This window comes from Onychostoma macrolepis, chromosome 25 (assembly GCF_012432095.1).
Source record: "Onychostoma macrolepis isolate SWU-2019 chromosome 25, ASM1243209v1, whole genome shotgun sequence".
NCBI classification, from domain to species: Eukaryota; Metazoa; Chordata; class Actinopteri; order Cypriniformes; family Cyprinidae; genus Onychostoma; species Onychostoma macrolepis.
The window spans coordinates 15,942,346-15,957,306 of NC_081179.1; the positions used below are offsets into that span (position 1 = coordinate 15,942,346).

A 14,961-nucleotide genomic window follows, 5' to 3' on the forward strand; every position below is an offset into this window, starting at 1 on the left:
GCAATAGAAATTTATTGGATGATCATGCAGAAGTAAAAAAACAAAAAAAACAAACAAATCAGAATTGGAGGATTATAATGTCATAAGACAAGTTTCAGAGACATTACAAATAATTCAATTTTGTATACACAAAGGCCTGTGCAATGCATTGCATCGAGCAACAGCATCAAAGACGGTTTGAAATCATAGCTTACTCGCTGAAGACAAAAGAAAACTGCTATAATAGCTCATATAACATATGTGACAGGTATATAGCATGGAAAATATGAAAGATTATCTGGACAACTAATGTCCCAACAGGTCTGAGACTGCAATTTGTAAAAACAGAATGAAATATGCAAACATGGGCTTAATTTGATTTAAAATAACAAAGAATAACACATTTCTATTATAAGGGAATTGTGGGTGACAAAATCTACATGCAAAAACATGGCCATTATGAGAGACCGGCTCTCACAGTAAAAACCAAAGATCATCAGTTTTACATGTGTGTTCATCTTGACATTTGCAGTCATACTAGCAGGTGATAAAATGTATAATATGTGTATTCAGTACCATAATGAAATGGAGTAAAAGATATATAAACTGCACTAAATGTACTTGCACTGATATTTAAAAGGGTGCACAGCTTTTTCCAAGCATACATGTTTATAACAAATGACAGAAGCAAAATTGTACACTAAAAGTTAAGAAAAGTGCTAGTAATTCAGACATACATTCCCTCATAAGACAGGCACTTATGGATTGTTACTCCATTTTTAATTTTAAGTAAATTTCTGTAACATACAACAAACTCTTTCTTAGAACCTTAGAAAAAACAAACAAGCAAAACTTCAAACTTTTCCACATTATCTTATTTTTGAGCAGCTTCAGGATTCGCTGTGGATTTTAGACTGACAGCAAACAGACAGCAAATGTGCATTTTGCATACACAAGACCTAAATACACAAGAACCGATGCTTGTGAAACATGTTAAAAAGTCATGTGATATGGCAGGGTTTGATAATCACGTCCTGAGCAGACAGGAAGTACTGTCAGGTAGATCTAACACACGTGTGCGTTTTTCCACTCCCAATTTAGTTAAACTGAGTAAAAGTACCAGATGTTTAGAAAGAGGGCAGGCCTCGTAAACTTGAATTTGATTTATATCAAATTATCATTCAATATAATACAAGCACTGATATGATTATTACAAGTAAATAAACAAATGAAGTTTAATAAGTGCGGCTGAAAAAAAAAAAGTGGTGTCCAGGATTGTACATCCTAATATGTCCAGCATAATGTAAGTGTATCAGAATTTTGACACTTGTCCAATCCACACCAATCATTACTAGCTAAATGCAAAGTATTTTAGTTACTTTAATACTGATTTTGGTCAATGTACAAATGGATGAAATACTGGATTAATCAAAAGGAATACTGTTCTTTGGTCTCTCGAAGTCACAGTTTGTAAAGTGAAATACACTATAAAAAAAGAGAATAAGACACAATGTGATTGGCTAATCAGCTTTGCTGGTCTGGTCCCTTATTGGCTGTGGTTCAGCTGTCCTCCTCATCGTCACTGATGAGTGTGCGGCCGTCTAGGGTGGTGTCTCTCTCCCGCAGGAAGGTCTGACGGATGGCTTCCAGCTCGGTGAGCTCCAGACGGACCTTCTCCAGGTGGAATGTGCGACGGTTCTGGATCTGCCTCAGTGGGAATGGGTTCATGTCCACAAAGGCCATGCTCATCAACTTCCTGCGAGAAACGAAAGATCATATATAACATAAGGTAATAAATAAATTGAAAATATAATAAATAATAGACGATGTTCCTGTAAAATGGTAGTTGACATGAAACAAGTTGCTTTCCAACTCTGAAGAATCAAACAGCAAAGTACAATAAAAAAATATTTCAAAGCATTTTTAAGGAAAAGATTTATTAAATATAATATGTACAACAACAAAAATAATAAAAACAATGGTTATTATTATTACAAATATTTAATAATATAAATAATAATATATTATTCAATTTATTATTCATAATAAATAGACAGACAGATATATAACTTTTCTGCAAAAAAACCATACAAATTGATTATATATAATAAATATTTATAATAATAATAACAACAATTATTACTACAAATATTTAATAATAATATAAATAATAATTTAATAATAAAATATTACTCAATTTATTAGTTATGATAGACAGATCGATAAGGTTACTGCAAAAATACATACAAATTGATTATATATAATAAATATTTACAATAATAATTATTATTATTGTTATTACAAATATTTAATAATATTATAGATAATAATTTTAAAATAATAATATATTATTCAATTTATTATTTATAATAGATAGATATAACATTCCTGCAAAAATACATAATATTTATAATATATAATAAAAAAGATATTATCTGTGTACTGAATTATTATTAATTCAGCTGACGTGCATCAAGTTGTTTTCCCAACTCTGATGAATCAAACCGCAAATTGAAATTACAAAATTTCAAAACATTTAATAAAAAAAAGAGAATATAATTAATGTATAACAATAATAATAATAATAAATTATTACTTGTGTATTTGTTATTATTAGTCCAAAAAAATAAAATAAAGACACTTTAAATTGTACAGTATAATAAGTGAAATATGATTATGTGAAAATATTATTTAAAAAAAAAAATAAAGGTCTCTAAAAGTGTATTTCATGATCATTTATTGCTATCCCTTACACCAGAAGCACAAACCTTGCATCCAAGATTGTACGTGTGAAGTAACGAAGGTACTTGAAAATGGTCATGGGATCCTGGAGCTTTAGAAATTCCTCTTCTTTGTATTTGAAGAGTGCAAGAGCAAATCTGAAAATGATCTAAAAAGAGACATCAAAACACATCAGCACACATGGATTCCTGCCACCCTGAAACAACCAGACTAATATGACTCATTATTAATCATAAGAAAGGCAAGTATTAAAGTATTATTATCTAAGTGTCTGATGATTTACAATGCTCATTTTAGATTTGTCAGTAATCTCATGTCAACTGTATTGTGGTTATATAAACTATTACTTAGACAAAAATGAATAAATACCAGGCTTCAAGGGAAAAGTATGCATCAATGGCATAGAGTCAGCACACAGCTGTTTGATTTATAAGTTCAGTAGTATTCTATGTTGAAGGACCATGTCTACATAATTCTCCATACCTTGGGTCCCTCATAGAGAAAAGCGTCCCAGATCTTGAAGAGGATGTCACTGACCACACTGTCCACAAACACAACCAGGAACCAGTTGAAGGTGATGAGAGAGGTGTCCACCTTATAATGCTCAAAATGAGCATGAAGCCTAGGTAACTTCTCATACATCAGGTCCTTCAACACACGCTGATCTACCTACATCAGAAACAAGACGGTCAAAAACAAATCAATTCAGTCACCATTAGCAGGGCTGGCAAAAGCTCATTTTGGACTCTGCTGCAGTCACATGTCAGCAATGAAAAGCTGTAACTAGCAGCGTGCCAATAATGTGGTTTCAATTGAAAAGCACTTGGCTAGTTACTCTGCATACAAACATGCGGTTAGTAACCGGAAACTAAGGTAAAACATGACACCGTGCATAAGGCCGAAATGTGATAAAGTTTGCTCAACAAGCATGTTAATGTCTTGTCGATGGAAAGGAGCCAGAAAACGCAACATCATTGTGACAGATGACAATAGAAAAGAGATGTGCTGTTAGTCTGCTGCTAGTGAGTAATATCCAGCAAACAAAGACATTGTCAAAGCCCCGTGCTCCAATCGCCAGAGTTTTTGGGAATTTTTCTTGACTGTGAAAGAGAAGACAATCTTGAAACAGTACCTGCGAGCCTAGCAGTGTTTTAGTGTAATAGTCACGTGGCATGAAAACCTCCACAATAGCCACGAGACACCAGAAAGCATCTTCTTGGTCCAAATACAGAAGAGCAATAGCTGCCAGCCTGAAAGAATCAGAAATCTCTTTCAGATCTATAGATTTTAAGATGTTGATGTAACTTTACATGTGAGGAAACACAAGCACCCCACCAATGAACTTGAGAGCTGATGGAATCTCTTGGATCTGATACCTGTTGAGGCCTTGGCAGTAGCCGATATCTGGATTCCTCCAGGAGAAAGCCAGCAGCACGTTCCTGAGTTTCTGGATGCCATCTGAGTCAGGAGAAGCATAGTGCTTGTTGTTAGGTAGCGTCCGGAGAAGATCCAGCTCTATCTGCTTACAGGCCGGGTTTGGTTTTTCGTTCGCCGTGGACAGAAGGTTCTGGTAATAGTCTTTTGGCACGTCGTCTCGCATCTTCATCACATGGAAGTTAACGCACCAGGTCCACACCTTGGAACGGTGGTTATGGGGAACTCCACTTCGCATCAGCGCCTTAAGCTCTGGAGATCGAACCATCTCTCTGTTCATGGTGATGGCCAGGTAGTTGTCCCACTTTACTCTAACTGAGGTCTCCTGGTCTGTCAGGGAAAGGGACTTCAGGTCTAGCGCTCTCTTTTTTGCTTCAAGCTTTTCCTCATCATCCTCCTCCTCAGGGACAGTTTTGAAGCCAAAAATATCATACTCACTAAATGAGAAAGACAACAGTATCGTGGGTTAAATGGTTTACAAGCAATTTGTAACAAAAGAGCCAACAATCTTTAAAGTAACAAAGCCAAATTTCATAGTAATGAGCAACTAGTTGGCGTAACTGAAACCAAGCATGGCATGAAGATGGATCCACTCAAGAAGATCATGACATGTTCTGCAGAACCAGGAAAACAACCTGTTCCTGTAGTCAAGAAGCATTTGAAGAACACTAACAAGACCAAACATGCTTGAAGATGGGATCTTCAGAAGTGTGGCAGCACAAAAATGAAGTAAACAAAAGTACAGTCAAACTGGATTGTGACTGAGCTAGTTCTACTCGTTTTGATAACAGAAAGTTTGAAGTGGCCATATTCTATAATTCTGTATCATTTTTACCGACAAGTACCCACACATGTAATGTTAGACAAGGTTTCTGGTACCAACAATCAGAATTTTCCTTTTGCATTACCATGTCTACCTTCTCCCAGGCTCTTACAATAAAACCTGTATTTTTTGCTACTGTATCTTTAAGACTGCAATATGTAAATGATCTCTATTATAACCAATTTCAATGAATGAATAACAATTCCTGAATACTGAAAACAAGTTGACAACTTAAAGGATGTTATAAGGAATTATCTAGATGCACTAGGGAGGTATACACTTGGTATCTGTACATATAAAAGCAAGGAAAATACTTTTTTCACGACATGATACCTGACAGCATTGGGTTTGAGGATAAGGTGTTCCTGTTGGTCTGCGCTCTCCACCTGTAGTGCATCTTCTAGTAAGCGGGTGATGACCTCTCCACTATAGGTCTGCTCTGAAGAGGAGCAAACGGGAGACTTCACTTCCTGTAGTAGAACCAGGTACTTACTCTCCACCTGACACAGCTTGGCCTCCAAACTGGTGCACTATAGACCACACAACAAAGGAAAAAAGAATATGTGAAGAACAAAAAAATGATTCCTGAGAAATCAAAAACATGCACAGGCAACCTTGCAAAGGTTGGAATGCTAGGGAAAAGGAAAAGGAAATGCTAACATGGCACATAAGAAAGAATCTGCAAACATAACACCCAGGGTGGTTCGTAGGCAGTGCGTAGCTAAAATCACAGACCTTTGCCTCCAGTGCTTTCTCTCTGGATTCAGCATTTCTTCTTAAGACCGTCAACTCCAGAATTTCTTTGTTTAAGAAGTTATTTTGGGATTTGTAGCCCTGAAGGCTGTCCTGGAAAAGTGTGAAAACACAAAGTTATATGTGAGACACCAAAGATAATGTACAAAACAGTCATGAAGTGTTTATAAATCTAACCTTCAATATATAGAAAACTACTACCAATAGTATCTAAGACTTTTAATTGGTCTTGTGATAAAAGACTCAGAGTTGACTTGAACTCTAAGTCAACGACTTCTAACATGCCTGCATGCAGCTCTTGCCCATGTCAGATATATTTCACCCTACGCTCCCTCTGATTTACAATCCCACAAACACATTTCTATACATATTCAGATGCGTATATTAGGATGTTTTTGGGCTACCTTCAGGATGTCCAACTCTTGTTGTTCCCTAGTTGCACTAGGTGAGTTGCATTCAGCTGGCTGGGTTCCTTCATCATCACTCTGCTGGGAAAGTTTAATGATGACTTCGTCCTTGGCCTGAATGGTCTCCATGAGCATGCCCAGCTGTTCATTTATCTCCCCAACTTTGATCTTCAAACTCTTCAACTCCTGTTGAAGACTCTCCTTCTCCAAGGCTAGCTTCTCCATGTGCCCACAAAGGTCTTTGATCTGGGTGTCCCGCTCTGCCAGGGCTTTGTCCACCTCATTCTCAGCTTGGTTATGACTGTGAGGCTCCATGTTCCCAGGAGACACCGTGGAACGCCAATCGCATTGGGAGCTACGTAGTGTTTGTTGGAGAAGACGAACCAACTCCTAGTAGAAGAGAATACTGTGTGAAGCTCAAGCCTCTGAGATAGTTCAGCAGAGCACAGTGACCTATCAATTACTCGGATAAACAACTCAAAAACACCAACTGATCAAGCAAAATGGGGATCCTTTGAAGTCATTGATTAGTCTTTAAATCCTGAAGTCAAATTTTGCCTGGCCCTGCTCGACAGGATAGTAAAGCCCAAAACACACTGCACGATTTTAGCAATCCTATAAGATCACTGCATGTGACACTGTGCGACATGGTTTTAATAAACTTGGCTATGATGTGTGTAGACTGTACAATGATGACACCTATTGACTCGTAGGCTACGACACACATTACTATAAAAGAATAAAACATCATCAGCATGCGCAGTATGAGCACGATTGCTTCACGATGACAATCTTTCGTCTGGTACAGCTGAAAATCGTGCAGTGTGTTTAGGGCTTTACTATCCTGTCGAGCAGGGCCAGGCAAATTTGGTCCTGGAGGGTCACTGTCTTGCAGAGTTTAGCTCAAACCCTAATCAAACACACCTGCCTGTAGCTTTCTAGTGATCTTGAAAACATTAAATAGCTTATTCAGGTGTGTTTGATTAGGGTTGGGGCTAAACTCTGCAGGACAGTGGCCCTTCGGGACGGAAGTTGCCCAGCCCTGCTGTAGAGTTTAGCTCCAGCCCTAATCGAACACACCTGAACCAACTAATCAATGTGTTCTGAATTACTTAACAGGCAGGGGTGTTGGAGCAGAACTTGAACTAAAATCCACAGAAACGTAGCCTCCAGGAGCAGGGTTGGCTACCCCTGCACTAGAACCAGCTGGCAACTAAGTCTTTACATAAGATTGACTAAATTACTCATTCATTGTTTTTTATTTTGCTTGGCACAATAAATATCAAGAGAACACTTGCTTTGGTAGCACTCTTAACTGGGGTCAAAATAAGTCGGGGGTTTGTCCGGGATGAAGTACCTTGTGTTACATTCTGACCCTAGAATAGTTTGGTTTTGTATTAGGTATTGTTTTCCAATTCAGATCAACATTTTGGAGAAAGGTTTTGATAACCTTCAGCTATCAAATGTCATTTATCGTCATGGACTGGTGAATTATCACCAAACTGATATAACAAAAAAGAGACCTGAAGATCAAATAAAGTTAACCATTATTCTGTACAAACATTCAATTTTCTAGTTTCAAAAGTCTGCACATGATGCAACCTGATCTATGACAAGGAACTGAAATGCAGGTTCAAAGAAAGACCCATTGCTCAGTTTGTTGTATTAGGATCAAGTTTTAGTTTTCATTTTTGATCGATACTTTTCTCAGCATGTTTTTATTAAGTTGTAAAATTAAATTTTTAGTAAGTTTCTCAGCACTTTTTAATAAAACAACAGTATTTTCAGTCAATAAGTTTCATCACACCTAATTTAGTGAGTAACTGAACACATTTTTGTGAAATATGTTAATATTATCAATAATGTTGTAATTATGAATAAACATAGTATTGTTTATATGTTATACAGAATCATTAACTAGAGTTGTTAGAATGTTAATAGCACAGCCAGGGGCCAAAGGGACACTTTAAAGGGAAAAGCACAACAACAGTACCCATTTTGTGGTTCTCAATCCCTTGCTTAAGATGTGCTGACGCCTTTATAGAAAAGCACACAGAAATATACGGCTGATGTAAGAAATGGCTTACTGCACCAAAACTTGAAGGTACTGTAGATATAAGAAAAGTCTTTGAATTATAAACGCAGAGGATGAGTAGAATAATCAGACACTGTGTCAACATTCACTTGCACATGGGAAATCCCCATGTATGAGTATTACAAGGAATGAGGAACTATTAGAAAACAGCTATAAAATTCCTATTTAAAAAAAAATCAGTTTTTAACTGCTGCCTGCCTTTGCAGTAAGACTATGTCAGCATGGTACAACATGGGGTAAAAAATGTAACTCAAAATAAAATAACTGCAGACACACATTTACAGGCTGCCAACCCACAAGCAAATACTGTACTTACAAAACATGTAGAGAATTAGGATGGGATTGCAAATTTTATACTTTTTAGCATACTATACATTTTATACTAACACCAGCTTGCTTAAACACACCACAAAAATAAAATACAGTTTATGACCTTCGAGGATGAAACTTAAGAGTGTCTTAATGGCTTTAAAAAAATTGTTTTTAAAAACCATTGGTCCCTACTAGGGGTGGGCAATATGCCCAAAATCTTATATCACGAAGCTAGTAATTGACCTATCGGTAAGCCCCGCCCCCTTAGTTACTGTTGCTCACTGTTTTTCAATGACAGCTGCAGTGTGAAACCCTTGTCCCACGATGTTTTTGCACAATTTTGGACACAGAAGGCCACCAAATGGGAATTAAATATTCCATGGAGGTATTTATAAAATATTTAAAAAATAAATACGGTGGGTAACTCGAAGCTAGGGTTTACAGATCACAATGTCAGCGGGAGAAGTCTCATATTACGGTCGGTCATCACGATCGCGGATGACAACATGCAGGATTAACACTGTTCATGCATCACAGGGTACGATTAAATGAATGCACATTTAATCAGTTTAATATGGAGAGGCACTGAAATGTAGACCTTCGTTTGTGTTTTTGACCTACACTGTACAAGATGCGAGAACAGTCCGCTATTTAGGTTTGTACGTTAGCATAGACTCACTAACTTTAACGTTAGCTAGTTTTAGCCAGAGATACCTTGCTAAAGCACAAGATAACATTATCGTTCTGCTTGAGCAGATGAAAACTGTAACTTAATGAGTGTATGACAACCAGAAAATGAACGTTTTTGTTTTCATTTGTATTGGGGTGAATACTTAGGGACATTTTGCTCTGTTTTGTTTGGATTCAGGAAATGTAATAAAATAAATTATATTGCCCATCCTCTCAGGATAACTGGAATCAAGTGTTATGAGTACCCCAGGCACATCGTTTATCCATTTTTGAAGCATAAACCCCATAAAACCGATGCGAGCTTCGGATCTTCCAATGTTTCTCTATGGCGCTGAAACCTAAAGATGTCCGAGTTCCGCTCCCCGTGCAACTGATACTCGACTGCCATTGGCTCATCTGCGTTCGAGGGGAGGGGCTTACCGATAGGTCAATTTTATTTCATGGTAACGATATATATCACAATATAGTTATCTTTGCTTTAATTAAGGTCTTTATGATAGCCAAATTTTTATAGTATAGACATTTCATAATTCTTGTCTCCAGTGTCAATATCACAAAAAATAACTTATATATGTTATAATAACTATTATTATAACTATTATCACTAATACTAGCCTAGATTAAAAAACAAAACAAAACCTAAGCTCAAGCTCACTGAGGACAAGTAAACAGTCAGCGATGAAATAAGAATAAAAAATAATTACAAGCAATAGGACAAAAAACGACAGTAGAACAAATAAATAAGAAACGCTACATACATTGTATAACAGTGAAGAATGCAGTGTTTTGTACATTTGACTGAGTACATTAAATACATATTCTTCTTATTAAAGTTACTAAATTAATTTAGTCAAGAGCAGTGAGAGATTTTCTCTCTTTTGTCGTTTGATGATTGACAGGCAGCAGGAATATTAGACTGCTGTCACTTTAAGAGTTGCCTGGATCCAATATACTGTTACACATGTTTTCTTTCTCAGCTGTTTGCTTTCACTTAAGACCTAAATTACTGTGTTTACGAGGATACTTGCAAAAACGACACATTTTTTTGACACATAGAAGTGTGTGTATTTAACTGTTCAAGGCCTACAAAAATAACTCCATTCATTACTCCATGTACGCACGCCTCTCTGACAGCGGTCAGAAACGGTCTCTCAAACAGCACGCACATTTAGAAAAATTTGTTCTCTTTCGCTGCTGATTGCGTTTGAACTGCTTAAAATCACTTGTTTTTAAACCGCAATGCTTAAAAAAACGAATGGCAAACGATAAGTTTTCATGACCATGTAGCACAGCAGCTACATCTCTACCGGGTGACAAATTTCTACTGGTTAATCGTGTTTACCGGTATATCGCCCACCCCTAGTCCCTACCTGATTTACACATATCATACCTTCTGACCGGCGAGCTCTTCCCTGAGCTGGTTTTCCTGCTCCTGCAGGTGGTTTATATCCTCCTGCTGGCTCTGAATGCGGAGCTGCAGTTCGGAGGTCTTGGTTCCGTTACATTCAACCGGCGAGCTCTCTGCACTGCGGTTGGGTTTCCCAGAGCCCATGTGAAAGGGCCGTTTCATTCTCGAGGGGTTGCGGAAGTCAAACGTGAACGCTGAGCCAATGGAGTCTGTGGGCAGTCAGGAGTGACAAGACAGACACAGTTTCAGAGGCCTTCAGTTTAACTGAATCATTTGTTTGTCATTAAAATATCTAAACAATCATCTTACATCGTTGGAGGTGAGATGGGCTTTCTCGGCGCTGGCTGTCAGATGGAGGTTTGTGCTCTGTTGTGTCTTTGGATGGAGGATCCACCATCTCCCAGTCCTCACTGTTGGCTGTGTAAAACACACTGCGCCTGTTTTCTCCTCCTCGGCCGGCCCGCAGGTGAGACATGCTATTTCTGATAGATGGTGGCAGAAACAAGGAAATGTTATCATGCAATATAGGTACAGAGAAGCAAAATTCATGTAATGTGTAACCGTATTAACTTAACCACAGTATATTGCCAAAGACTGAACTTGCTACTACTGTTGTCAAATGTTGTCAGAGTTCATTCGAGACCTGGAGATGGTAAAGAACTTCCACACAAACATATAAAAATATGGCATACGTGTTACATTTGTCTTGCTGTCATCATGTTCTGCAATTACTGTTTTTTAACCTCTCTCACATGACATTTATAAGTCTTCTTTTATTTGCATAAAGGGTCAAAGTATTCTATTGCCAGCCTCTTAAAAGCTAACATGGAGCTGCTGTAGAATTTCCAGCTATTTTAGTTTGTTTATCTTTGCTGAAACCCAGATTCAGTCCTCTGGCCGACTTCAGCATTACGTCATCCAAACAGATGCGTCCAAAGTCTTTTGGAAAGTTTGAAAAAGAGTTCACACATGGCAACAGTTGGGAAAGTAGTTAAATATGAATAATTCTAAATCAAGATACAAATTCTTCGGTCTCAACCACAATACTCAAAATACTTAACCATACTGACTAATTGGGATTTACAGTATAACTTGTCAGTTATCAGACTATAGTTGACTGCATCTGCCAAAATGCATCTATTATTTATAGGTTTCAATCTGATTAGGCTAATGTTGAAAGCAGATAATTCTCTGAATTGTATTATATTAACATAATATTATGACAATATTTTGAAAGAGCATACTCTTTTCTCATTACAAAGTACTTAAGCTGCAACTAGCACTTATTTTGATAATCAATATGTTGATTTTTCTAATATGTCTAATATTAGGTTTCTAATATTGTTTTAATACAAACTATATAGAGATTTTCACATTATCAGACCAAACAACAGCTTTTGTCCACAGTTTTAAAGCATTAGGACAGTTAAATTATGCATGAATAAAGAAATATAACCCCCCATATAACCCCCCCCCCCAAAACAAAAACAAAACAGACAAACTGTAATTTCTCACATAAAACACCTACGTCATAATTATTTACATAATTACAAAATATCTTTTATCTTTTCAATTCATAATACTTGCTCTACTTGACGCCACATGATGCCCAATAGCTGTCCATCCTAGCGTGAGTTTCCCAGCCTCCTACCTGATCTCAGAACCCCAGTGTCGGAGGGAGTTGAGAGCTGCGTTGGGTTGTGCCACAGGGTTACGCAGCGACTGGAGCGCAACCAGCCCATCACTGTCCATCTCCACAGCAAAATCACTCCGAACACTTTCCATGCTCTCGTTGGGCTTCTCACAGAGCATTGCTTCTAAAACACCACAGTCACAGTTTGAGTTATCAGTGTTCATTTGCATATCTCAACAGTCATAGTTAGAAAATCTGGACTAAAGAGAAACAAGTAATGTCATCCTTCAAAAGGCCTTCTGTATCCCTCATTAACATATTTTCAAATAATGACTTTATTCATAAATAGCCGACAAATTTTTTTTCATCAACACTCAATGTTTCTTGATGGGTTTTTCCAACTAACAGCAGTAACAGGGTTGACGGTTTGTTGTATGAATAAATACTGTACGTAGATTCTGATTAAAATAAATTTAAAATTATGATTTATACATAGATTACATAATGCATTTTTAAAAAGAAATGAAAGGTGTTTCCCCAGGTTATGCAACCCTGTTACAATTAAATATCCCTTATTAAATTAAATTAAACTACAATTGCTTATACCTGTCAAAATTGCATCCTTTTAGGAAGTGAACTGTGCAAAGACAAATGTCTCCCTGTTAAAATGATCAACCCTGTTACTGTGATTTTGTACAGTAAAGAATGGGTTATAGTAAACCAGACATTTATAGAAACATTAGCAATTAACTATTTCTAATAAACACCATGTAGTTCCATGCACAAGGTTAGTAATGTCTAAATAAACTCTAAAATTGTCAACCCTGTTATCCTTGTTAGTTATCTTGCAGCATATGTGTGTATTAATATGCCGTCAATTCTAAACAAATATGTTGCTGGATTTTCATGTGAGCGGACAAGAGAGACTTTTTCACCTAGAGGAAGAGTTGTTATGTATTATGGACTTGTATTTTGGCCAAAGTCATGTTTTAAAGTTAAAACCCCTTAATGATACATTTGTTTATGACAAACAGGCAGCATTTCACTTCACTAGACGTTAACTGATGGACTGGAGTGGTGTGGAATATTTGTGGATTATTGTGATGTTTTTATCAGCTGTTTGGACTCTCATTCTGACGGCACCCATTCACTGCAGAGCATCCATTGGTGAGCAAGTGATGTAATGCTAAATTTCTCCAAATCTGTTCTGATGAAGAAACAAACTCATCTACATCTTGGATGGCCTTAGGGCAAGTAATTTCTCAGCAAATTTAGATTTTTGAGTGAACTATTCGATTAAAACACCCCACTAAATCAGTCTGTTTATATGTTGAGCTATAATCTTCATATAATGAAAATATGGTATTTAATACTAATACTACATAAATTACTCTCTGACTCTGGTGCAATAATAATGTTGCTGACTCATATTTATATTTTAAATATAGCTGTACTACCATTAAATGGGACAAACATTAATGTGATACCAAGAAAGTTTACTATAATTTAGCTTCACTTTACTATTGTTATCATTACAAAGGTCAGTAACAACTATGTTAATTAATTTTATTGAATGACTACGGCATAGAGGTTCACAGGTGCTTTTGTTTTCTGTTAATTAAAACATGACTTGCTAAGTGACAGTAATAAGGAGGAAGCACACTGGCTTTTTGTTTTGGTTCTGCCTTTTCAGCTTCAAAAATAATACTATTCTCATACAGCTGAAACCACAAAACTGTCTGGGGGTTTAAAGAACCTTTATAGTCCCTCATTAAAAGAAAACTTGTGCATACATGTGTATACAAAACTAATATTCCTGCAATTTGAGCAAGACCAAAAAATATTTTTAAGGTTATCAGAAACATCAATTTAATAGTACATATTCACGGATACAAAATAACCTTCTACTTGTATATTAACAAGCTGGAAACTATGTAAAATGGTGTCACGTGGCCTGAGGAATCATGCACATTTATGATCTTAGACTCACCTCACATGACAAGCAGCAACAAAGTACAACAATACAACAACATCAAAAAAATCCACATATGAATAGAGGCCATGACCAACAGCTGATTTTTATCGTTCTTTCTTTCAGTGCATTGTGTGTTTGTCACGGTCTGCTCACTTCCCTATTTATCTCACCTGCATCTTTGGCCACCAGGCCCGTATGTGGATAAAACGGGGTGGGAGAGCACCAGCTGTCTCGGTGGCCAGACATGTTGCAGAACTCCCATCGTTTCTGCTGTAACTGCTGCAGCCAATAATTCATCACCTGCCTGTTGGGCGCCTGCACGCAGAAAGGGAAAGAAAAGTAGTGTGAAACCAAGGCTCTATTTTTGTTTTGTTGTTTTGTGGTATAACAGTAGTCTAGGGAGGAACAGGGCCAGGTGTGAATGTGACTGTCCCCTTTGAGAATCATCATGCTTGTTTCATTCTCAGTTCCAGTTTACAGTTAGGTGATGAAGTTGCTCTTTAACTATGAGAAACAAAATATATGTAAAAACAGAAAAAGCTTTAAATGCTAGTAAATAGTCAATGACTGTATCCACAATAAAGAAAAATAAAAAATAAAAATCTAGTTTAAAACACAAGGTTTTAGAAACATACTCTTTGTATTCATGTTGGATTCATATGCCTTTGAAAATCTTTACATTGAATGCGCCTTTAAAATATCATCAAGTG

The 14,961-nt window shown here is 36.8% G+C and overlaps 1 protein-coding gene across 3 annotated transcripts in view; it reads right to left on the bottom strand.

The window, feature by feature from the left end:
- The window catches only part of tbc1d2b (TBC1 domain family, member 2B), an 18,406-nt gene continuing 3,445 nt past the window's right edge, over positions 1-14,961 (bottom strand). For all 3 annotated transcript variants that reach the window (XM_058767498.1, XM_058767499.1, XM_058767500.1), the window contains exons 3-14: positions 14,422-14,566; positions 12,295-12,460; positions 10,953-11,125; positions 10,626-10,852; positions 6,136-6,528; positions 5,714-5,824; positions 5,312-5,508; positions 4,098-4,592; positions 3,854-3,971; positions 3,205-3,390; positions 2,748-2,869; positions 1-1,735 (exon numbers count right to left, since the gene is read on the bottom strand). In XM_058767498.1, coding sequence (XP_058623481.1) covers positions 1,540-1,735; positions 2,748-2,869; positions 3,205-3,390; positions 3,854-3,971; positions 4,098-4,592; positions 5,312-5,508; positions 5,714-5,824; positions 6,136-6,528; positions 10,626-10,852; positions 10,953-11,125; positions 12,295-12,460; positions 14,422-14,566 — 2,529 coding nt within the window. In that variant the 3' untranslated portion in view covers positions 1-1,539. The remainder of the gene's footprint in view (positions 1,736-2,747; positions 2,870-3,204; positions 3,391-3,853; positions 3,972-4,097; positions 4,593-5,311; positions 5,509-5,713; positions 5,825-6,135; positions 6,529-10,625; positions 10,853-10,952; positions 11,126-12,294; positions 12,461-14,421; positions 14,567-14,961) is intronic.